Consider the following 25,041-nt stretch of genomic DNA (forward strand, 5'->3'; position numbering starts at 1 on the left):
CGGGGTCCATTTGTCTTCCTTGGTGCCATTAAGAAGGTTCCCTGACTGCCTCACAGCGCAGGGCTCCTTTGGAAACTTGTTCTGAACAAATAAGGAATCCAACAGACTGGCTGCTTCTCACTTACACTGTGGCTAAGACCAGAGCACATGATTTGACAACCTTTATTTTACACTTAAAATACATATATAAGGGGAGTATGGGAAGATTAGGTAAAAGGTAGACTATGCTAAAACGGATACTTAAAATCTTACCAGAGTTAAGGCCAACAAGAAAAGACCAACTAATGTCCAAAGAAAACAACTACATAAGTCTGATTAAAGACTAAATGAACGGTCCCTGTGAAGTCATCTTCAAAACCGCTGGCATCCACAGTTGTCAGATGTCTTCACTAGAGGCGGGTCTCCTGCCTGTGCTGTAGATGCAGCTCTACTGGAACCGAGTAGAGAACTTAGGAGACACGGGCACAGTCAGAGGCAGCTCACTGGACTTCACCTCCACTGCTGCGTACTTTCGAATTGGATTCGCCTTGTGCACCTGCAGAGTAAGGAAACAAAGTTACTGAGATAAACAACTATGTGTACAGTTGTTCTGTTAGGGGAGAGTGGGTTGGACAGGTTTATAGATCCCAATTACAAATTCAAGGAAAAGTGTGAAGCCCAAACAGACTTCTACTGTTCCTCACTGTGATTGTGCAGGCGCATGCATGCATGCACATACACATACACACACACTTAGAATTTCAAACTTATTCCCAGTGTAACTTACTAGGGAGAAACAGGACCTTGCTCAACTGTTGCAGACAAAAGTTACAAGTTGAACATTTGTGCCAGGAGATGAAGAGATGGCTCAGCTGTTAGGGGACCCCATGTTCAATTCCCAGCATCCTCAGGGCAGTTCACAACCACCTGTAACTTCAGCCCCAGGGTATCCTCTCCTGACCTCTAAGAGCACTGGGCACACACCCATAGTGGATTATGCATACGTGCCAGCAAACACTCATATACATAAGATAATAAGTAAGGGGGCTAGAAAGATGGTTCAGCGGTTAAGAGCACGGTCTTCCAGAGGTCCTGAGTTCAAATCCCAGCAACCACAACTATCTTAACTATCTGTAGTGGAATCCAATGTTCTCTTCTGGTGTAGCAGAAGACAGCTACAGTGTACTCATATACATAAAATTAATTAATTTTTAAAAATTGTTAAGAGTTGGCTGGAGAGATGGTGCCACAGTTAAGAGCACTGACTATTCTTCCAGAGGTCCTGAGTTCAATTCCCAGCAACCACATGGTGGCTCACAACCATCCCAGGATCTGATTCCTGTTCTGCTGTGTCTGAAGTTGACAATGTACTCAAATACATAAAATAATAAATCTTAAAAAAAAAAAAGTTAAGAGTGTCCTGAAGCTGTTTATATTTAAATGTTAATTACACTTCCCCAAGAAGGGCTGGCTAATCACGTGACTCATACTGAACCTTCCCATTTTAATTAGTAAAATAAAGGAAAGTCAGTGACTGGGCAGTGAAGTAGAGGTCAGAGGTTGGAGAGGCTGAGGTGAGAGGACGAAAGTTAGAGTGGAGGTTAGAGGTCGAGGCAACATGGAGCTTCTAAAGGACCAGCTGGACCCAGGTGGGATTTATTGGTGTTAAAAGCTATGAACATGAAGGATTTTACAGGTCTAATATTTCATATAGAAGGGCAGTTTGTATCTTTGTCTATTTGATGCAATCTTCTTGTATAGAGAATATGTGGATTGAGAGTTAAATATATAAACCTGTATGAAAAGCTATCGGGCCTTAGAGTTGTGCTTGTGTGGAATTTTGGGGTATAGAAATACCCCCGAACAGAGGCGGAGAACAGGGGAAGGGAGCTGTGCGGACAAGTTTGGCCATGTTGGTGGCTCGAACCAGACGCCAGAGCTCCAAAAATCAGGCCTGAGAAGTGAGACCTCATAGAGAGATAAACCGTTTATTAATTTTTAATATTTACTGCAACACTAGAGTTGCTGGGCAGTGGTGGTGCACACCTTCAATCCCAGCACCCAGGAAGCAGATCTCTGAGTTTGAGGCCAGTATGGTCCACAGGGCAGTCAGAGCTACACAGAGAAATCCTTTTGGGGGGTAGAGAGGATACAAATTGCCAGAGTAAAATTTTAAGCTTCTTTGATTGACCCTTAAGTAGTCAACAAAATCACAAACCAAAACAAAAGGCAGAAGAGAGATGATCAGAAAGGGCAGCTGGGGAAGAAGCAGGTGCCAGCACTTTTGTGGAGTGAGTGACTTAATACTCAAGCAGCACTAACTGACGGTGTTGCCACTGGCCTACACTGAGAACTGCTGTAAGACTCACAGTTATACTGGGAACCACTCAACAGGTAGCTGGGGGAAAATAACTTCAAAGAAGCAGTGGCTGATTTTCAAGGTGACCCAAGAGAGACTGTAACTGCTTGTTTGCACTCGCTGTCGGTGTGGATGCTGACTACTTAGTCCCAGATCCACCAGAACAGAGACAAGCCAGGGCTTGTGAGTGCCCATGCCACCTCGTAGATTACCAGTTCTTTCCGGAGCCTGGCTAGCTCCTCCTTCTGTTGCTCCGCTTGCCGCTGCCTGAATTCCTCCAACAGCTGCAGCTTGCAGGCCTCCAATTCAGCCGTTTTCTTCTCCATCTCCTGCCGCTCTTTGGCTCTCTTCTCGGTGGCCAACTGAAAAGGTTCCTGAACTAGAGAACCAGAAGGGTTCTCTGAGCGCAGAAACAAAGACAATATTGATGCACACAGCACTCATGGACCTAGTCCCCGCCCAGGACTAGGCCAGGAGGAAAGAACCATGGGGTGAAGCTGCACTCCATGGGGCAGAATGCTGAGGAGTCCTCAATGAGACAAGTGAGGTGAGGTCGCTTACTCAGCCCTGCATGCTGCTGTCCTACACAGCTATTGTAGGACAGAAGGAAAAGAATCCTAACTTTCTGACATGTTGTCCAATGCTTAAAAATACTTCCTTCACCTGCTTGCTCCCTTCTTGGGTGTGGAGAGCCTGTGACTGCCCCAACTCAGGAGCTGCTGGCTCCAACACAAGCAAAAGGCTGGGTCTAAGGGAACAAAGCTACCACCCTTCAGATAAAACAGCTCTTATTGACACAGCGTTAGTCTGATACAACTGAGTCCTAGCACCCCCTGCAAAGTTTGACATTTTGTTCCAACCCCCCCAAAAAATACATAAAAAAATAATAATAATTAAAAAAATATATATATAGATATATATACCAGCAACTGATTTTTTCTCTTTCTTGGGAACAAAGGGCTCTTGGAAGATGACAGTGTTTGGACGAGCCTTGAAGCAGGCTGCTTCCTTCTGCTGCTTCTGTTCTTCCTCTAGCTGTTAGAGAGAAAGGCTGTCAGACAGCTGCACACAGTGTTTCCCGACCACTACAGCAGCAATACACATCCTGAAGGTTCTGGACTTTGTGACAAAAAGGATAGAGCTTTCTATCCCTTTCTCTCTTTTAAATGAGTGATTAGACCCAGAGGCTCAATTAAACCCTGGTTAGTGTTGGTTTTGAGGTGAGACAGAGAACAGGGATAGAGGAAAAATTATATGCCAAAATTATAGCAATCTATAACCAATCATTTGTCTTTTATCACCTGTGTTATAAGTAAAAAGCAATTCTATATATCATATGTCATTTTGAAAAATCAGCCTGTCTTACTAAGAACCAATTCTCCCAACCTATTTCTTAGCAAAAGCACCAACTTAAGGATATAAAGATCTTACAGAAACTCCCGACCAAGGATGAGTCTCACATTCCCAAGGAGACTAAACCATGAGCAAAATTCAGCCTGTGGGCCAAATGCAACTTGAAGAATAGTCTTTACATGTTCCAAGGATCAAATATGCATACAGGGTCGAGAGGAGGAAGGGAGAAAATACCTGGCAGAAGTCATATATAACCTATGAAACTTAAATATTGCCTGGCCTTGATGTGACACAGAATATATTAAAATAACCAAATCTGACGTCCCAGAAGATTTAGTATAGATAGTGAATCTACCAGTCCAGTCTATAGGCCTGCAACCTATAAGCCTGCTCACCCACACCCACCTACTCACCCCAACCAACCACCATCCAGCACTTGTGCTGCCCCCCATTCCTACCTGGTGCTTCCATATCTCAGCCTTGAAGGCACCTCTCTTGTCTGTCTCCAGGGAGAAAGGCTCAGCTTGAGTTATATCCTTTACCTTTTTTTCTGGCAGGTTAATGGTGTCAAAATAGGGCATAGGAAGTGCCTTGAACTTGGGCACCTAATGGTAAAGAAGAAAATTTAAGAGCAACATAAAGAGCTTTCATCAGTAGCAAGGACAGGAAAGCTTATCCCACAGAGGACCTCAAATCCTATCCATGACTTCAATGCCTCCTCACCTTCATGTCTCTGAATAAAATAGGTTGATCACAAAACTTGTAAAGAATGCTTGCCAGTCTCGGTGATGCACACCTATAATCCCAGATCTCCAAGGATCAGGAGTTCAACACACCCACCTGGACTACACATTGAGACAATGTCCCAAATGCCAAACAAAACAAAACAAAAAATCCTGCTAGCCAAGTTGAACATTGTTTTCAATTTGATATAAGCTATAGGGTTATCTGAAAAGAAGAAACATCTGAGAAAACATGGCCAAACAATCCATTTTCCCCCAAGCTCCTTCTTGGTTTGATCACAGCAACAGAAAGCAAACTGAGACAGAGGTAAAGCAGTATTTACTACAGAATATGTGTATGAGCCTCAGAGGAATTCAATTTTCAAAGCAGGATGGTCTAGCAAAAAAGCCATGGACCTTTTAAAACCTAAATTTTTCTCCTTATACTTCAAAGCCCAATAAATATTTCATAATGGGTCATGTAAGCATCAGTGGAAACAATGATTTCAATAGTAATTTTATACAGAAGTATACATATGCTTTTTGGTTAAAAGTATGTTTTTATGTATTTCTATATAGTAATTTTACATAAACCATTCTCTGAGTGAAGTATGTTACATATTCGTGTAATCCCAGTACATGGAAGGCAGAGGCACGGAGACAACCACAGATCCTAGTCTGATCTACACAGCAAAACACATACACAGTGATGGGCCGGCCAGGCGGGTGGGCAGGCTCCCTTTGAGGGATCAAAACACAATTCTACAAATTACAAAAATGAAACACCTACCTCCCCTTTCTGCATTTCTTTTATTTTTTTCTCTTTCTGCAGCTGGCGTTCTTTGTCCCGGGAATCAAAGGAGAAAGGGCACACCTCCACATTTCTTGTCTCTGGGATATGGATCTTATAAGGAACCCCATAATGTGGTACAGGTTGAGCTCTTATCACCACTGGTTTCTCCTCTTCCTAAGAGAAAAACTACAGCTTAGAAACAAGACTCTTCATCTTTCCCCTGCTCACCCAGTTCAGAATGAGGGCTCTGCAAGCACCACATGGGATAAGGCAGATAACGCCCTGAGTACCAGATGACTTTGCTTTCAAAGATAGACAAAGCCCTTTCAGCAACCACAGCAAGGGTCAAACAATGTAAATGACTAACACAGTAAGTCTTTAAGAATTTCAAGTTCTTCACAGGAATATTGGAATAAATGACATCAGACAGGTAAAATGAAGACTTGAAGAAAGGTTCTGAGTAAGCACACTTACACCTTAGACTCTGACTCAGACTCCACTAAAACATGTGACAGAAATTAATGGTTGCCAAACCCAGAATAGGACCAAGTAAGTTGTTTGGGTTCAAGCTAGTAACATAAGATTACCAAGTATTTTAGTTTCAACTGAACCTATAAAAAGGTTTATGCTGAGATCTGCTATAAAATTATCCCAAGTCTGGATATTTATAGATTAAATAGGAGATATAAGAAGCTAGCATGATCAACGACAACTCACATCTTACAATCCCATAATTGTAATTGGTCACAATCATCACCCTTGGTCACTTTTGTGACCCTTGGGTATCAAGGATGATACAATGTAACTGCTTAGTGTGGAAAGCATAGGGTTAACTGCAGCCTCTAACCCATTATCACCAAAAGTTTTGTCACACTGTAGCCAGCTGAAAACAGGTGGTCAGACATTCATCATTCTTATAGACAACTCCAGACAAGGGCTGGTTGCCTTTGGGCCCCATTAAGTCTAAAGAATGATTAAGACTCAGATCGGTCATGAAAAAGAAAAAGAACCCCTTCCCAGGGAATCACCTCATCTTCTTTGGTGGGAACTCGGACCCTGTTCTTCAATGCAAAAACTGGCGACTTAGGGACAGTGGCTGGAATTACCTTCTTTTCAGGAACACCCTGGAAGAAGCATACAACTCAATTACACATCCCGTAACAATTTCTAGTATGCTACACAAAATACTAAAAACTAGGCCAGAAAGATAAAACCCAGATGAGGGGCCACTTGCTGAACAAACCTGACTTGTATTTGATCCTATAAGCCACAGTAGGAGAGAACTAAATCCCAGAGTTGTTCTCTGCTCTCCATGTGAGCATGCAAGGACTAACACTCTCAAATAAACACCCCCCCAACACACACACTTAAAAGATCTCGTGCCAAGACAACAGAAGCCTCCATGGTTGGCACCCTCAGTCAGGTCTCTAGAAGTTCCACTGTAGGAACCCCACACTGACAGATGTGTAAACAAATGGTGTAGTATTTACTTATACACATAACCTATGTGAATCTTTCCACACCACCATGCTCAAGACTTCCATCATACTGGCTCTGCCCAAGAACAATGCTCATCTCTGCTTCCTGCTCTTGGCTACACCTGTCAATCTCAGTGTGAAACCAAGAAAAGATATCTAATTTCTTACATAACTTTTCCTTCCACAAATCTCGAGAATCAATTCCCACTGCAAACTGTCTGCATGGCTGCTTCTCGGGGGCTTTGATTGTTCCTCTTTGTACCACAAGCACCACAGTACGCTCACGGTATCTCCTGCTCACTGGAAGGGCACACAGGGCAGAGCTTTGCCACTAGGGGAGGCTAGCAGAGAGCAGCAGACCCACTGCAGCAGGCTCTTCAGCTATGCTTCGAGAATCTAGGGCTAAAAGTTAAGAAACTTCATCTTGGTTCTGCAAACAACTTTTAAAATGTTTTTATGGGCAAGCCACATAACCTTCTTAGTGCCAAGTTTTCTGAACACTGAAGAGAATGCATCCAAGCTGATGCTGCATGCCTTTAATCACAGCACGTGTGAGGCAGAGGAAGGTAGATGTCTGTGAGTTCTCGGCTAGCCTGGCCTATACAAGCAGTTCCAGAATAGCCAAAGCTACATAAAAATAAAAATAGGAAGAAAGGGTAGGAAGGAGGAAGGGAGGGAAGAAAGGAAAAAGAATACATCTAATGTCTTTTATTCATTGCCTTTCTAGAAACTAAGAATGAATTGAAACTCGTGAACCTGATGAAAGTTACAAATAGCTCATGTCAATAACCTCAGACACCAACAAACTATTATGAGAAATAAAATAATCTATGTAAAACTCAGGCATGGCAGTGCATGCCTTTGATTCCAGCATGAGAGGAAGAGCGGGCAGGGCTCTGAGTGTGAGTCCAAACAGGGCTACATAGGAAGAGCCGGTCTCAAAACTAAGCCCAAGCACCCCAAGCACCCCAGCACAACACCCACACTCAAAGGCACAGTATTACTGTCACCAGCACAACTGCTTACTGTGTCAGGAGCCCTAAGCTCTTCACCTGCGCTTTCCGTCCTCAACAAATCAAATGCTGGGAATCTTCGTGAGAGCCCAGAGGAGTTTGGAAAGCAGCTGATCAGACTACTCTCTCCTTCAGCACCCAGTGTTTCAGACACACCTTCCCTACACACAAACACACACACACACACACACACACACACACAGAGAGAGAGAGAGAGAGAGAGAGAGAGAGAGAGAGAGAGAGAGAGAGAGAGAGAGAGAGAGAAAGAGACAGACAGACAGACAGAGATGGAGATAGAGAGGTATATGAAACAGCTTTCAGTTAAAAAATTATTTCTAGGTACAATCACAATTTTAATATATATGTAAAGCCTTGAAAGTATGTCACGAGGTTGCTTTTGATTTAGTGTGAGAAAATGGAATAAACTAATGCCCAGAGCTAGTCTATTAGAGCTTCGTTCATGGATGACACTGAAACAAGCAAAGGGAAAGACAAGCCAGGCACAGTGGCGTCAATCTGCAGTCCCACCAACTAGGAAGCTGATGTACAGACAGCTCTGCAACCTAGATGTCTAAGACAAACCTAAGAAACAAAGCAAGACCCCATCTCAAAGGAAAACGTAATTATTTAAATAGTATATGGTGTGCTAGTTTATACTTTGAGACTTGAACATGTAGAGATCTTGGTTATCTATGCAAAGTTCTGAAGCCAATCTTGCAGAAATTGAGGGATGACTCCATATGAAAGAGGGACAAGCGCCAGCCATCCCAGCAACACAGTGACAACACGAGGATGTCAACTCTACCACACAACATCACAGCTCACAGCTCCTCTTGTGCAGCCCTTTAAACCACATCACTCTGCAGAAGGCATGCTCCTGTCAGCCTGTTATCTAACCTCCTGCTGCCTCTCCCTAGACTCCAAGTCCAAGTCCGCTTCAGCTTCGTCACCCCCAGTGATATGGTAGTCTGGCTGACAGGGTCAACTTCAACATTTCTGGGTCACCTCTGCCAACACCCAACCCCTCAAATATTCTTACCACGACATCTTCCAAGATCTTAGTAGGGCAAGGTCTAGAATGAAATTCAAATTGTTCCTCTTCTGTTGTTTTCTTTGACTCTCGCTCTTGAATTCGTTTTTCAATTTCCAAATCAAAACCAACAGGCTGAGTAGGAGGCTTAACAGGTGCTCTCTTGGGCAAGATGGGGCCACTTTCAAAAATTCTGGGATCAAGCTCTCGTGCTTTGAATTTATATCTGTAACAAACACCGAAGGTAATAAACATAAAAGGCTTTTTAAATTAAATAAAACCCATACAAAGTAGAACAAAACCTCACTAAGCACTAGGAAGATCCACCATGGTTGGCACAATCACCTCCTGAGAAAAGACTAAAGTATATATAACCTTAGACCAACCCTGCTGGGGTTCGGGGCTATGAGTGGAAGCGCCTGTGACCCTAGCACTTGTGGCAGACACAAAAGGACCAGATTTCAAGTTCCCATACTTTGGGGGGCTGGAAAGATGGCTCAGGGGTTAAAAGCACTAGCTACTTCTCCCAAAAACTTCCTAGCACCCACATGGCAGCTAACAACCATGTCTCTAAATCTAGTTCCAGAGGCTCCAAAGTCCTCTTCTGGCCTCCATGGGTTACCAGTCATGCCAGTGGTACACAGACATTACATGCAAGCAAAACTCCCACAAAAAAAATTAAATTAAAAAAAAATTAAAGTCATCTTTGGCTAATAGCAACTCAGGCAGAGGCAAGAGATTAGGCTAATCAAGACATACCTGAGCTACACAGCCAGCCCAACCAACTTAGTGAAACTCTTCTTGAAAACTTAAGTTTTAATAACTAAAAAGGACTGGGATTTAGCTCAACAGCATTGTCTGTCTTACATACGCAAGGGCCCTGGGTTCATTACTAATACTACAATGATCAGAGAACGTCTAGGGAGACAACTTTCAATGCCAACTACAATAAGTTCCAGGTTCTTCCAAGAGTAAAGCTGCAGATCCCTTGATAGTCAGGAAGAGATGAGGTCTGCCTAGACTAGCCTTATCCATAATTAGAACACAAAGGTAAGCTCTGCCACCACCATTGCATTGTACATGGATATTTTTCAGATTCTGCTCCTGGGCTCCAACATAGTCCCACTTTCAGTCATAGAGACAGGAGCACAGCCTATAGAGCCACTAAATGGCTTGCATTTTCATGAAAAGGAAAAAGCCACCACCACCCCACAGGACTGAAAGCAAGCAGGCAGGCATTGCCAGCCTTCCTCAGTCATTGCCAGTGGGACCTACTGTTTCTGTTTCTCAAAATCCTCAGCCTCCTGCTCTGCTGCACTTTTGCAGGTCACGGCCCTTGCACGATATTTGGTCTGCAGTATGGGGGTCTGGGGGTGTTGTACGATCTTGTTCACAGATTTGGAAGGTAACAAGCCTGTAAAACAAAATCAGACGTCTGTCTGCTTAGTTCCCCACAATCCAAGTCACCTGTAAGCGCTGACCCAACCATTATGCTCAACTTATACCACTCAACCTGACAAATGCTCCCTCCCTCCTATCATCCCTATTGAGGATAGTATCTGCCATCTCTGCACTTAAGATCTGTGGGGCGCCGCCTGCACATTCTCCATTACAAGATGGCGCTGATATCCGGCTGGAGTTAGCAGTAAACAAGCCATGTGCGCACGTTCTGGGTAACTTTCCACTTCTTGAGCTCTGCCTCTTCCGTGGCGTCATAGGGCCTGATGAGTTTCAACCAATCAGGGGGCTCCGCGTCCAAGGCAAGGACTGATCCCTTTATAAGGGGACGGGCTAATTAGTTCTTCTCTCTCGTTGGTTTCCTCCGTCTCGTGGATCTTGTTCGTCTTGTTCGTCCTGTTCGTCTTCTTGGATTTCTTGGTTTTCTCCGTCTTTTTCGTCACGTGGAGCAAGTACTGGTTCTCGAGGATAATAAAGTTTACCACAGAAGGATTCTATTTCGTGTGCCGCGTCGTTCTTGCAGGCGAGACGGTTGCGCGGGACAAAGATCTAGCCATGTTTGATGGGGTCCTTGCTACTAAACAGGCCTCTATGGAGAATACCAACTATTTTGCTTGTTGACATTTTTTTTTTTGTACAATTTTAAGACACCAGGCCTTTTACAAACCAATGAGCAATGAATTTCACAAAAACATCTGTATCAAAGCATCCAGGCAACCACTCATACACAGCAAGTCAAATGGCATAGTGGTGTATATCTGTGATCCTGGCACTTAGAAAGCTGAGGCAGAAGGATCAGTAGTTTATGGCTCATGGGTTAGCCACCCCAAACAGTGGGAGGAATGGGGGGATTCAGATAGTCAGTTGGAGAAAGTCACAGAGAGTTAGAGGCAAAGAGAAGGAGAACAAGTCGGTCAACACAGCATTATTTAAAGCAGCGTTCTCGGGGCTGGAGAGGTGGCTCAGCAGTTAAGAGCACTGACTGCTCTTCCAGAGGTGCTGAGTTTAATTCCCAGCAACCACATGGTGGCTTACAACCATCTGAAATGAGGATCTGATGCCTTCTTCTGGTGTGTCTGAAGACAGTTATAGTGTACTTATATATAATAAATAAATAAATCTTTGAAAAAAAAAAAAAAAGCAGCATTCTCAACCTTAATGCTGTGCCCTTTAAATACAGTTCCTCATGTCACTGTGACCAACCATAAAGTTACTTTTGCTGCTACCTCATAACTGTAATTTTGCTATTGTTATGAACGGTAATGTAAATATCTGTTTTCTGATGCCTCAACTCACAGGTTGAGAACCACTGACTTAGAGGACTGTGAACACTTACAAGAGATTGGTTCCCTGGTCAGTAACAAGCCTATTGATTTTCATAATTACCTAGAAGGAATTCTCCTATATAGACCTTATATAACAGTGAGAAATTTTAATTAATTCATTTACTGGCTTCTCTTTTGAAAAAGAACTTGACGATGAAGCCTTGGCTAGGTGGAAACATAATTCTATGAGAATAAAAAAAATTCACTTTTTCATAATATAAAATATCAGAATATATTAACAACGGTGGAAAATACTGTCTTTAGGGTTGAAAATGCAGGGCATTGGCAGAGTGCTTGCATGCATGCATGAGATGTTAAGCTGACTCCCCAGCACTGCCAAAAGAGAAATGCTGCATTTAAAGCAGGTCATGTGAGCACCTAAAGCAAAGTGCTAAAGAATACCAAACAGAAGAGATCAAAATACTAGCCATATTTGTTTTTGTTTTGAGACCAGTCCTGTGAAGACCAGGCTCCCTCAAGGTCACTATTTAGACCAAGCTGGAATTGAGCCCCTACCTCCCAAATGCTGGGATCAGAAGCATGCAACCAACCCAGCTTTGTCATATTTTCCTGATAACTTATTTTCCATCTTTAGACCTCCTTATCTTCTTGCAGAAATAAAGACAAACAATTAAAATCCTTTCATCTGTTCACCACTGAATCTGTGCAAACTTATCAGCATCTGCACTGTTCACCTCACCCCCCCAACTCTGCCTTTGAACAATCACCCAGCTGTGCCAGCCACTGGAGAAGTGACTCTGGCCAGCAAGGTACTGGGAGGAAACTTACTCTCGTCCTTCTTGTTCCTCAGATGGTATCTGTTAGGTGTTCGTTTGTGGAAGGATTCAACCTGCTGTGCAATGGGCACATATGTAGACGCTGTTTCATCAAATGTTCTTTTCTTTCCTTTGGACAGATTGAAAGGCTTAACAACAGTACATCCTCTAGTCCCTCGGGCCTGTGAAGAGAAAGTTTTCCAGCCAATGAAGTGAGATCTGCAAACCCCATACTCAACACAGGCGCTCAGCCAGAGTCCATATACTATTTACCAGCCCTTTCTCATTTCTCTCCTGAAAAATGTGGTGCTTAGAAGATTGCTTTGCAATAGTACATATGCAGTTTTCCCAAGTAGATAAACGTTTTGAACCAATTTAGAGCAAGTTTTTTAAAATTCAAAAGGGAATGGGAAAGAAAAAAAAAAAAAAGCAAAAAACAAAACAAACATACAAAACTGGCATGGGCTGCGGGGCCAGCATCAGGTCCAACAGAAACCTGTTAGCATTTCTCCACACACACCCTCAAACCGACTGAAGCAAAGCCCACCCCACTTTACTTTTTTTTATCTATTTTTGGTGAATGTTTTTAGACGGGTCTCTCTGCATAATCCTGGCTAGCCTGGAACTCACTATGTAGACCAGGCACACTTAAACTCAACCCTGGAACTACACCATCACCCACACCTACATGGCACACTCACAAGACAGATAGGTATAAAAACAAATAGCAAAAGGAAAATAAAACAGTGCCCGAAGTCAGGACTGGCAGCACACACCCACCACCCATTATATGGAGGTGAAGGCAGAAGGATATGGAGTTCAAGGTCACCCTCAGTTGTATAAGGAGTTCAAGGTCACCCTCAGTTGTACAGTGAGTTTGAGGCAAGCCCTGACTAATTGGGACGCCATCTTAAAAACAAGAAAAACAAAAATCAAACAAAGGAGGCTAGAGAGATGACTTTAAACTTAAAAATAATAATAAAGCCAGATGGTGGTGGTGCACGCCTTTGAGATGAGGTCATACTTCCACACCTGACTCTATACCTGAGCCTGAAGGCTGGGAGAAGCCTCTACACATTGGTCACACACAATTTTATGTGCTTCGTGCCTCATCTTAATTTTGATACCAACTTGGTGACATGCTTTCCCAGGAGTGATCTGTTGACAGCCAGAGTTCACAGGGAATTTGTAACTATACTGATTCAAAGAGTAGCATCTCTCAATCATCCCACCTTAGGTAATGAAAAAAACCGCTACAGCTGAGTCCTACTGAATTAATAGTAAGAACACTTGCTTACAGGAGTGGAACGGTGCTTTCGAAGCTCAGATATGAAGTTCACTTCCTTATACTCTTCCTGGTTCTTGGAATGTTGTTTAATTCGCTCATCTGTGCGGAAGTGAAAGTCAACTGTCTTGGTAACTTGGCTGGTAGATTTCTTCACAGGTTGTCCTGAGGAACAGAGGAAAACACACAGTTAACATGAGCCCACTGCTAGGATATAGGCATAGCTCTGATAAAGTCATGACCTCAACCTTTTTTTAAAAAAATAGTGTTGGAGATAGAACCCAGGGCATTACAAATGCTAATCAAACACTCCATAGCACTGAAAATCCAACCCCTAGAGAGTGACTATAAAATGAAAATTTGACTCAGAATCTCTAAACTCCAAGATGCTTTCCCACCCAGTAAGCAGGACTAGCGTTGGTGCAGAGCAAAGCGAGTGAGTGCGCCAATTTCATTCAGATCAATTTTTCCTGCTAACCACAACTGCATTTGACAGACCTCTTTCCTATCCTCTGCTATTAGTATGCAGAGGAAATGACAAACTGGCCAAGGCCACTGTCATCTTTCTCAATCCTTTAGCTAACACACAGAACAGCACACTCTGGGGAAGCACTAGTTTGGGTAGTCCGGTCTAGGGGTACCCCTTGAGGTGCAGGTGAACTTACAGCCACCATTTTAAGTAAACTCGTTTGTCTTATGCTAAATACTCAAACTGATTTTTTTTTATTTTGTTCTTGCTTGTAGAGACCTCAAACAAACAAACAAACAAACAAACGCCACCAAAATTCTAAGGAGCACCCTCAGAGTTAAGACTCAGTAAGGCCCAGCTGACCTGGCCCTGCGAGGGCGAGCTTCTTGGACTCTTCGTTCTTCTTCCGCATCTCCACCACTTCTTGCTGCATTCTCAATCTTTTCTCTAATTCCTGCTCTTCAGTACTCCTTAGAACCTTCTCCCTAGAAACATCAATCAGGAAAGAGACAAAAGGAAAAAGGTTCAGTGATTCAAAGGACTACAAGCTGCTGAGTAGACGGTTTATAACCTAGGATATCTTCCACAGCCAAAGCTTACCCACAGAAGCAGACACTGGCTCACTTGGAGGACATGGAAAGAACGAAGGGACTTTACACAGGATGGTATAAAACTTTTAGAGAACAGTTGCTAAAACGAACTACACGAGACAATAAGGCCCAACAAAAGACTCACACCAGTGACCAGCTTTTATGCCACAGGAGAAGCTAAATTTAAAAAAACAGAAGAGTTGGGCTGGAGAGAAGGCTCAGTGGTTAGGAGCACTGACTGCTCTTCCAGAGGTCCTGAGTTCAAATCCCAGCAAATACATGGTGGCTCACAACCATCTGTAATGGGATCCGATGCCCTCTTCTGGTGTGTCTGCAGAAAGGAACAGTGTACTCATATACAAGAAATAAATCTTTAAAAACAAACAAAAACAGAAGAGCCACATTTAGAATTACAGCTAAATTTGGGAAACTAAAGCCAGAGGACTGTGAATCAGAGGCCAGCCTGAGTTACCTCACTAGTTCCAGGCCCACCGATTGTTAGGAGCCATCAGGGAAAGGATAAAGGCATACAAGTGACATTCTAGAGCTGACACATTGTATTGCATGGTCTGCAACAGGTAATTCTTAATTGCAAGGCTTTCAGAAATCTCATCCCAGGGTTGAGTCTTGAAGCTGATATGCCTTTCCTGTCATTATTAATATAATAATCACTGGGCATCAGTCCACCCCATTGAACAGATTTCCTGCAGACCAATGAAGAGGTGTGGTAGTAATGCTACGTAGACAAATAGATGATTTCTTAATCCCTAATAATTATTCTATAAAATTCCTAAATTTATACTAGAAATTATTGGGCCCTTTATAAAAATAGGTTTCAATTAGGGCCCTGCAAGACTTCATGTGTCACAAGTTAATTGTACTAAGATAAAAAGCAGGCATGAAACAGATTACAATTAAGGAAAACATTCCTTTTAGGCTGGTTGTAAAACTATTATCTGATAACTAATACCACAAACTATGGATGAATGACTTATTATAAGTACAATAACAAAAGATAAAATATTGACTGGGTTGTCTATACAAAATTTCAATACTAGTCAAACACTAGGCAGATGGTTTGCCTTTGACATACTGTGTTAACTTAGACATACAAATTATAGTTTTAACTAATTTTTAAAAAAGATTTATGACCTCTGCAATAGCAGTCTGTGCTCTTAACTGCTGAGCCATCTCTCCAGCCCCTAGTTTTTAACTTTTATGAACCTTTGGAGCTAGTGAGAGACAATTATTAGATAACTAGTCTAAAAGCGAACATATGTAAACATCTCTGTTGTAACTCCTTATTCAATTTATGGTTTGAATTTATGTTTGAACTTGTGAACTTTTGAAAAAAGATGCTTGGAATGCCATTTGATCTATTCTCCTAAAAATAGTACAAAACTAGGAACAATGACATTATTCTAACAGCTGAGGAGAGAGAGAAGCTGAACAGAGAGCAGAGAGAGCAGGCTTCTTACTGATAAGGACAGGGCTTTCTTCTTACACACTTGGGTTTCTTTCATTTAGCAATAAAAAGGTAGAAGCTTTTTCTTTCTCTATGCAGTAAAGGCTGGAGCTTATTTTTCACCCAGAATGAGTTCTTTCTGCACTGGCATTTGGGCTTTTGCTCTACCCACCACACACACACACACACACACACACACAAGTATAGGTATGTGTATGTAAATATTCACAAATATACACAAGTAGATGAGACAGGTGGTTGGGCCCAACAAAAATGTGAATGTTAATGTGTGAAAATGGAAAAGAAAATGTAAATGTGTGTATGAATGTACCTGTGTCTATGTATATTTGCTTATGGAAAAAGTATTTCTTACAAGTATGACTGTCTGGTTCAATAAAAGTTAATTGCTCCAATTCTCCCTCACCTGGCCAGTGAAAGGTGAGGCTCCTGGGCCAGAGAGAAAGGAGCCCTAGCATAAATCATTACCCACCACCACACCCCACCTCTGCTGTTTAATGACTGGATAATTGCCAGAAGCCTCAGAGTCGAGACAGGTAAACGTCATTAAACAACCTTCACTCTCGAAAACCATATTCAAAGTTTAACCTCCAGGGCGACACACTCCACCTAAGCTGCTACATCTCCACACTCCAGCACTGGGGAGGCAGAGGCAACAAGAGCAGAAGTTCAAGCCTATCCTCGGCTACTACAAGGTCAGCCTGTGCTACAAAAACAATGAAAAGGTGGTGGCACTGCAAATCTTTTATTTTTAATTCCAGAAACAAATTAGCAATAAATATCAACAGTCATACAACCATTATCTATTAAAGCATAAACAAGATTTTCCAGAAAAAAAAAAAAAAGAAAAAATCTTTTGGCAAGGGAATACAACTAAACCCCAAGGTTGATTACTGACTAAAACATGCGCATCTACTGAGGTAGTGTACTGATCTTGTCCTGTGCATGTCTTAACTGGTCTTGTGTTGCTCACCATCCCGGCACCCTTCAGGTCACAGACAGCTCCTAAGAGTTTCCCAAACATCAGGTGTGCCTGGATCGAAGATAGACTAATTTATAATTCACTGTTCTTCCTCTAAAGTTTACTCTGGGAAAGAAATGTACCTTGCAGGGGGCACACCAGGCACAGTGTGCTTGCCCTTGACTTTCTCAAGAGTTTCTCTTTCATTCTTTCTTGAAGATCCTGGAGCGCTGCCCTCCTCCTCTTCCTCCGGTTTCTTTTTATGAGAACTTGAACCAAAATGAATGAAAAACAAATTTCTGATTCAAAATGAACAAAAAATAAATAAATTCCATTTTCCTAAAGTGCATCCTCATTTTGGGGACTAACGATTGACCCACAAGGCTCTTCAATCGCATCATCAAATCAACACAGCAACAGCTCCAACAGGTCAGCCATGAGAAAGCCCTCAGAGGTCATGCGAAGCATCTGGCAGTGTTTCAGAATACAGGATTCTGTGTCAGTGGACAGCGTTCCTAACACCTACAATCTGTTTATTAGGAAATTCAAGAGCAGCAGCAGTGAACCCAGCATAACTAAGTGCTGTTCTTGCCTCTACATCAACTGGGAGATCCAAGTGACAACCTGAAGAACTAAGATAAAATGTACGATACAGTCTAGGAAGGTCTCACTTTCCTGAATGGATGCCAGACTGCTTCCTTTACAACATGCCCCCTTGAACATGAATACCTCTAAAGATATAGCAGTTACCTTCGGGTAACCAAGCTCAAGCAAAATGGAAAAACTGGGAAGCAACAGATAATAATCGACCAAAGCCAGTGGCAATCTAGTTTTGACTTCTGTGAAGTGCATAGATTATTTGACACTTTGTGGAGTATGTGAACGCCATCGATTGTGGTCAGTCCCTGCCATAGAAGAACACTGGAGACAAACCTTCTAGAAGGAACAAAGGCCTGACCATGACCATGGCATAGCTTCGGAGTTCCCTAATCTACAGGAACACCAAGCAGATGGACCCTTTGGTAATTAATTTTCCTTTGTAACTCAAAAACTCAACTCAGGAAGAGCCCAGCGGCCGGAGCCCGGAGCGGCCTCCCGGGTACTCACACTCGCATCCTTTTGTTGGGGGGACAGTCCGCGGTGGGAGCAGTGCATCTCTTGGCTCTCATTTCAACAGAGGCAACATGGTTTTTTTCTTTCTGCTCCAAATCCTTCTGAGCAGAGAGTCTAACAGACCTTCTAAGGTAGAAATGACACAATTTATCTTATGAATACAATTTCTACAGATATGCAAATGTTCTTCAGAAAGTAAAAGTATGTCAACTAAAAGGCCAATAAAACCATTATTATCCATTCTAGTAAGCTAATGTTTCTGAAAACTTGCTATTTCCAACCATTAAGTACTGCTATTTAAATATGCTGGTGGTTTATAAGCTAGATTTTTAAAAGCACCAACCCAACAGACTAAATAGGGCCAGCCATTCTGATAATCGCAGCCGTCAGAAAACCTAACGAACCCTGGTGTGAGACGGTGCGTGCCTTTACTCCTGATGCTCAAGGCCAGCCTGGTCTAGAGAATGAGTTCCAAGAAAACCATGGCTACACAAAGAAACCCTGTCTCAAAAGACAAACAAGCAGAAAAGATGTAAAGGGGGCAGGGTCTGAGTTTAGCCTGGTCTATACATCGAGTTCCAGGCCAGTCACAGCTGCACAGTGAGAGCCTGTCTCAAATTTTAAAACAGCTAAAATACTAAACATACTTGCATGAGTACTGGGATATCGATCAGTGGTAAAAGGCTAGTCTAGAAGGACTCGAAGCAAAGATCTGGGTTTACTTCCCCAGGGGAGATGGGGAAGAACACAGAGAAAATGGAGAGTTAAAATTAAAAACAAACACAGGAAAAGGGAAATAGACCAATCTTGTTTTTAAAGCAAGATCCCACTAAGCACCATGTACACAACTAAACTTTCTGTGATTGTTTGGTTACTTTGAAAGCTGTCCATTAACATGAAAGTCAAGGATGTGGTCGAGGGTCAGATGACACCTGACCTGACTTCCATCCCCAGGGACCACAGGGTAAAAGAGAACCGACTTCTCTGTGGGGATGTGGAGATACTCTGGAAGCAGTGGAACGGAGAGAGAGGCACCACAGGCGCCTGTGACTCCTTGAGGAGTCCTGCTCCACTGTACAGTGTGTGATCTGATATGGCTCCCAGCAGACCAGTGAGACACACAAATAAGCCAAGGCCAGGGCATTAGTTGCTTCCCTTGTCTTCATGGAAATCTCCACAGGGGACTGGGCCCTCCCCTATAGGCCCATGGATAGGCCCATGGACAGGCTCCTAGACATGTGAGTCAGATTATGCTCAACAATGCCTGTTGTACCCCAATTTGCCCTTGAATACATGAACATACCATAATTGGCCAAAAGGCTAAGTACAGGCTTGTGCAGTAAACAATGACGTTAGATCTGCACTCTGACGCTGGCCTCTGGAGTATAAATCCTGGGCATCATCATGGGCTCTGTTTCCATTTACCCACATGTTCTAGTCCCTGTTCCCACACTTCAGCCATTGTCCATGTGTACAATGTCACACACACAAAATAAAAATATATAAATGTAATTTTAGAATTTTAAACAAGGGCTGGCATATAACTCCATAGTAGAAAGTGTGCTTTGCTTAATACACCTGAGATTGGTTTAAACTCTTGCACCACAAAATATTAAGCATGAATAATAAAAGACTAAAACAAAATCAAAGTAAAACAGAAGAGATATATAAACATAGCCACAAGGAAGCTTCTGGAATACTAAGAAACAAAGAAAGGCACTTAGCGACTCGACTGCCAACACCCACGAGGGCTCACAACTACTGCAACTCCAGTTTCAGGAAGTCTGACATTCTTCCGACCTCCACAGGCACCATGAATGCACATAACACACATAAATAATGCAAGCAAAATACCCATACCCATAAAATAAAAATGAAAATCTAAGAAGAGATAGAAAGAGAATTAACAATAGAAAAACAAACTTATCCATACGCAGCTTTTAAAATCAGACTGTCAAGTTTGAATCCTGGCTTTGAAATGAATGTGCCTTGAACAAGCAACTAAGTGTCTATAAGCACTTAGCAATACACTGAACCTGCAATACAATCAGTAAGCACTGAAGGAACATGACAAATCCAACTGTATGACACAGATGTCTGATTGAGCCCCACTCTTACCTCTGAGGCTGGACGGGAGTATTTCCTGATACAGCTCTCTTAGCATTTAGGGAAGAACAATCATTTGATGGGATAGATTCTTTCTGAAGATTTTCCTTTTCTGTCTCTCTGTAGTAAGTATTGTCAACTACAAGAAACCAAAAACCTAGTCAGACTACTGCAGAAGCATCCTAAAATAGCCACTTATTAAAAGTTTAGCTATACAGTGATGGTGCCCACCATTAATCCCAGCAAATGGGATGCAGAGCCAGGAGGATCTCTGCGAGTTCATGGCCTGGTCTATATAGCGCCTGAGTTCCAGGACAGCCAGAATTACAGTGAAACTCTGTCATCTATAATTCTAATTCAGGAATTCTGATGCCCTTTTCTGAATCCCATAGGTGCATATACATACATGTAGGCAAAACATTTGTACTTTAAAAAAAAAAGAATAAATCAGAGGCTAAAGAGATGGCTCAGTGGTTAAGAACACTGACTGGTGTTCCAGAAGTCCTGAGTTTAAATCCCAGCAACCACATGGTGGCTCACAGCCATCTGTAATGGGATCTGATGCCCTCTTCTGGTATGTCTGAAGTCAGTTACAGTGTACTTATATATAATAAATAAATATATCTAAAAAATAAATAAATAAATAAATCTAGTATGCATATATGAATTCAAGCAATAAGTACATTTTAAGTACTGCAATAAATATTTTCAATTAAATTAATAAATAGCCTCCTAAATGAGAAATAAAACTAACCAGTACTCAAATCTCAAGAAAATCAGAAATTATAAACATACATGTACATATATATTAATCTGAATATATGTAAGCCGGTATGCATAGCATATGTGTATGACTACAGAATTAAAAATGAGGATCATAGGTTCTGAGTTCAATTCCCAGCGACTACACAGTGGTTCACAACCACCCGTATTGGGATCTAGTATGCCTAAAGACAGCTACAGTGGACTCATATACCTAAATAAATAAATCTTAAAAAAACACGTTTTAGTTCGACCTAAAAGACCAACCTGGGATACATAAAAATGCCCTTTAGCCCGGATGTTATGGTACATATCTTTAATCCCAGCACTCTACCCAAGCAGAGGCAGTTGAGTTTGAGGCCAGCCCAGTCTACAGAGCTAGTTCCAGAACAGCAGAACTACACAGAGAAACCCTGTCTCAAAAGGAAAAAAAATTTTTTAAAGTTCATAAACTAGGGGTAGAGTGCTGGCCAGTAGGGAAGCACTGCAGAGCTCAAAGTCACATTCAACCACCAGCATAGAAAACTGAAAAGAAAACCCGGGGGGGGCGACACAAGAAAACTAGGGCTGGAGAGATGGCTCAGCCATTAAAGGCTGGGCTCACACCCATAAATATAAGAAAACTATAAAGTAACAGTATTCATGAACCTTTGTGCAAAATTCTTTTAAAAGTGTAGTGTTCAGGAGAGTACTATAACTCCGTGGTAGAGCACTTGTTAAGCATGCATGAACTACTAGCTTTAATCCCTAGCACTAAAAAACTAGCAATGAATCCTAAAGGCATATTAAAAAGAAAAATATAGTTAGGTATGGCAGTGCCTACGATCTCAGCATGTAAGAGGTGGCGGCAAGAAGGTTCCAAGACTGAGGGTTGCCTGAGCACAGACCTGTCTCAGGAAGAAGACTACATTTACCATGAACTGATTCGCATATTGCACTAACAAACCAAACTCTAGTCTCTGGTGCTTCTCTCTGGTCCCCAGCTCTCATCCCCACCCCGCCAGCTTCCCAAGGCTCCTGTCCAAGCTATTTCTCCTCACCTGCCTTCAGCGGAGTGACACAGCCTTGTTGACATTTGGCTTTTCTCAAGGAAGTCTTCCCCTGAACAGGTGTCCCTACTCCACTCTCCCGAAGAATCTTGTTCTCCAAGTTGGCCTTCTCATCTGTGTAATAATCAGTAAGGAAGCAAAGCAGAGTTGAGGCATGCACTATTAAAATGAGGAGAAAAGTCCACTTCCAGCACTGTTAGCAAACAAGCCAGCACCTGAAGAGAAGCACCATGTTCTCTGTGCACCAGGACAGACTGCAGAGTCTATCCTCCTCACAGCATCTGCAGCACCCAGCGTTCACAGAAGGATAGTTGCAGATTCTGTACCGAGTGACTCCTACCTTTGTAAAGATACAGTTAGGGCCACGCCAACTTTATCTGGCCTTATCTACCACTTAAATACATCACAGTGCCCTTGAAGAAACTTTTTGGCCACCATGAACTATAAGATTACAAGGGACAGTTTGTATTCACAGAGCGTGGGGTGTGTGAATAGAGCAGAACAAAGTTTTCTGAAGTTTTATCTTGAGTTCTGCTGTGACTAAAGCTGGTACAAAAACAATCTTTCCCAGCAACAGCAAACTGTGCCAGGCTGCAGGAGTGTAGCAAGTCCCTGAATAACTACACCATGCATGGACATCTGATTATAAATGGGTAAAAAGATGCCACAAGCTGAAGTAAAGGAAATATACTATAGTTAACAGGATTTTTGTTTCTTCCAGACCCTGTATTTAATTTCATTAAAATTGCTATGCTAGTATCTCCCTTCAGTGACTATTGGGAGCACAGGGAAAACTTGTAAAAAGAAATCTTCAGGGCTGAGAGGTGGCTCAGTGGTGAGAACACTGACTGCTCTTCCAGAGGTCCTGAGTTCAAATCCCAGCAACCACATGGTGGCTCACAACCATCTGTAATGGGATCTGATGCCCTCTTCTGGTATGTCTGAAGACAGCTACAGTGTACTCAAATACAATAAATAAATCTTAAAAAAAAAATGGACACAGCAAGACCCATTTCAAACATAAGCAAATATGTAAAAGTAGAAGAAAACACAAGGGCGACATGGGATTTTGTGATTTCAGAGTCATTCAACATCTTAGCTGAGATGAACAGGATGTTGAAGTGTCAGGTGCAGCGCCCAAATGACAATGGTAGAAGTTTAATGTGATCAGCACCATGACAGACAAGCTTGAAACTGTTTCATGTGAATGGCCCTTATGTACCTACATCTGAGCACTTGTCATTCTGAATTGTAAAATACTATTCGTTTCTATCTAGAGTCCATCCCTAAAAGTGGCGATGTCAGCTGGCACTTGAGCTCAGGGGTTAGAGAGCACTGACTCTCACACAGTCAAAACCCAAGTGGAACTTCTGGATTCCTGTAACAGAAGGCCGCACGATTCTTACAGCAGCTCACTCTGTACTATGGCTGATTTTACAGTTATGATTCAATACTGCTTTTCACAATGCCTATATACCTTTCTATATTATGCCATATGCAGTGTGTATGTTTTAATAAATTCTTGTAGTTTATAATACATTTGTAAGTTTTATCATAGTAAAGAAAAGATGATGTGCATGTATTTATGACATTTTTGTATTTTCCTGATATTTCTAAGCTCTAAGTTCATCTATAAGTTTTTTTTAAAAATTGAACTTCCCTCCCAAAAAAGTAAAACATCTATAAAGTGGGTGTGTTACTATGCATCCATAATCCAAGCTTTGGGGGAGCTAGAAGGTAGAAGACTTTTAGTTCCAGGACATTCTGGGCTTTACAGCAAGTTCAAGTCCAAATTAAGCTACGCAGTAAAATAGTGCCTCATTAATTTTTTTAATTTTAAAAAAAAAAGGAAGAAAAATAGGATGGAAAAAAAGGTGGTGGGCAGGCCGGCCAGGTGTCTGCCTTACACACAGATACAAAGTTGGCATCAAGAAGATGACAGCAAACTCTGGGAAGTTTACCACAGTTTTTAGAATTTTTTTTCCTGTTTCTGTGGAAATGTATTGTAATCATAAATTATTAGGAAAGATGATGTTTCCATTTTATAAAAAAGAAAAAGAAAGTATGGGGCAGTGGTGGCTCAGGCCTTTAATCCCAGCACTTGGGAGGCAGAGCCAGCCTGACCTACAGAGTTCCAGCACAGCCAGGGCTCCACAGACAATCAAAAAAAGAAAAGCGAGAGAGAAAGACGCTGGGCATGGTGGTTTCCATGGTAATACCAGCATTTCAAAGGCAGAGGCAGGAAGATTGCCAAGAGTACAAGGCCAGTCTCAACCTTGTTTCAATAAACCTAATTTCACCTTTGGACAGACTTCCATAATTCAAAGTGAGCTATTTTTCTACTAAATCATGGGAGAATGTATAGTCTACTTACTGTTTTGCAGTCTCCTTTTTCAATGTGTTTAATTTTATTAATTTATTTTTATGTGTATGAGTGTCTTGCCCACACATACATCTGCGCACCACGTGCACGCTTGGTGCTGTGGAGGCCTGAAGAAGGTAATGAATCTTCTGAGACTGGAGCCATTGACACCTGAGAGCCGCCATGGGTTAGAGAAGAACAGCCAGTGCTGCTAACTGCTGAGCCATCTCTCCAGCCCTTATGCTCTTGAAATGTCTTCAGCAAGCAAGACACTAACCCTTAAAACGGCAGAGAAGCAGCAGGTTGGCGTCACACATCTTTAATGCCTGTACTCGGGAGGCATGAACAGGGGGCCTCTGAATTCAAAGCCAGCCTGGTCTGAAGAGCAAGTTCCAGAATGGCTAGAGGTATATACATAGTGAAATCAGGTCTTGAAAACAAAACAAACAAAAGAAAAGGCACCACTCACCAAACCATGAGTCTATATTCTCCCTATCCTCTTCAGCATCCAAAGATGAAAAATTGATAAAGTCGGTGGGAGCATCAAAAGAGTAAGCAGTCGGTAATTGTGACAT

General features: G+C 42.2%; 1 protein-coding gene across 2 annotated transcripts; it reads right to left on the bottom strand.

Annotated features, from left to right (window-relative positions):
* Nucleotides 1-257: 257 nt before the first annotated feature.
* On the bottom strand, nucleotides 258-25,041 carry TPX2 (TPX2 microtubule nucleation factor; the record flags this gene model as incomplete). Of its 2 annotated transcripts, XM_080924863.1 has the most annotated exons (16): nucleotides 258-535; nucleotides 2,551-2,738; nucleotides 3,262-3,373; nucleotides 4,150-4,296; nucleotides 5,204-5,380; nucleotides 6,235-6,330; nucleotides 8,737-8,953; nucleotides 10,003-10,141; nucleotides 12,300-12,468; nucleotides 13,585-13,736; nucleotides 14,404-14,525; nucleotides 17,218-17,343; nucleotides 18,182-18,313; nucleotides 20,306-20,432; nucleotides 22,096-22,218; nucleotides 24,936-25,041. In XM_080924863.1, the coding sequence occupies 16 exons, from the start codon at nucleotides 25,039-25,041 to the stop codon at nucleotides 428-430; spliced, it is 2,241 nt and encodes a 746-aa protein (XP_080780989.1). In that variant the 3' UTR covers nucleotides 258-427. The 2 variants fall into 2 exon arrangements, with proteins under 2 accessions (XP_080780989.1, XP_080780990.1); XM_080924864.1 differs by lacking the exons at nucleotides 20,306-20,432; nucleotides 22,096-22,218; nucleotides 24,936-25,041 and having other exon boundaries at nucleotides 2,551-2,717; nucleotides 18,182-18,289.

The sequence above is a fragment of the Micromys minutus genome (genome assembly GCF_963924665.1).
Source record: "Micromys minutus genome assembly, chromosome: 11".
Classification (NCBI taxonomy): Eukaryota; Metazoa; Chordata; class Mammalia; order Rodentia; family Muridae; genus Micromys; species Micromys minutus.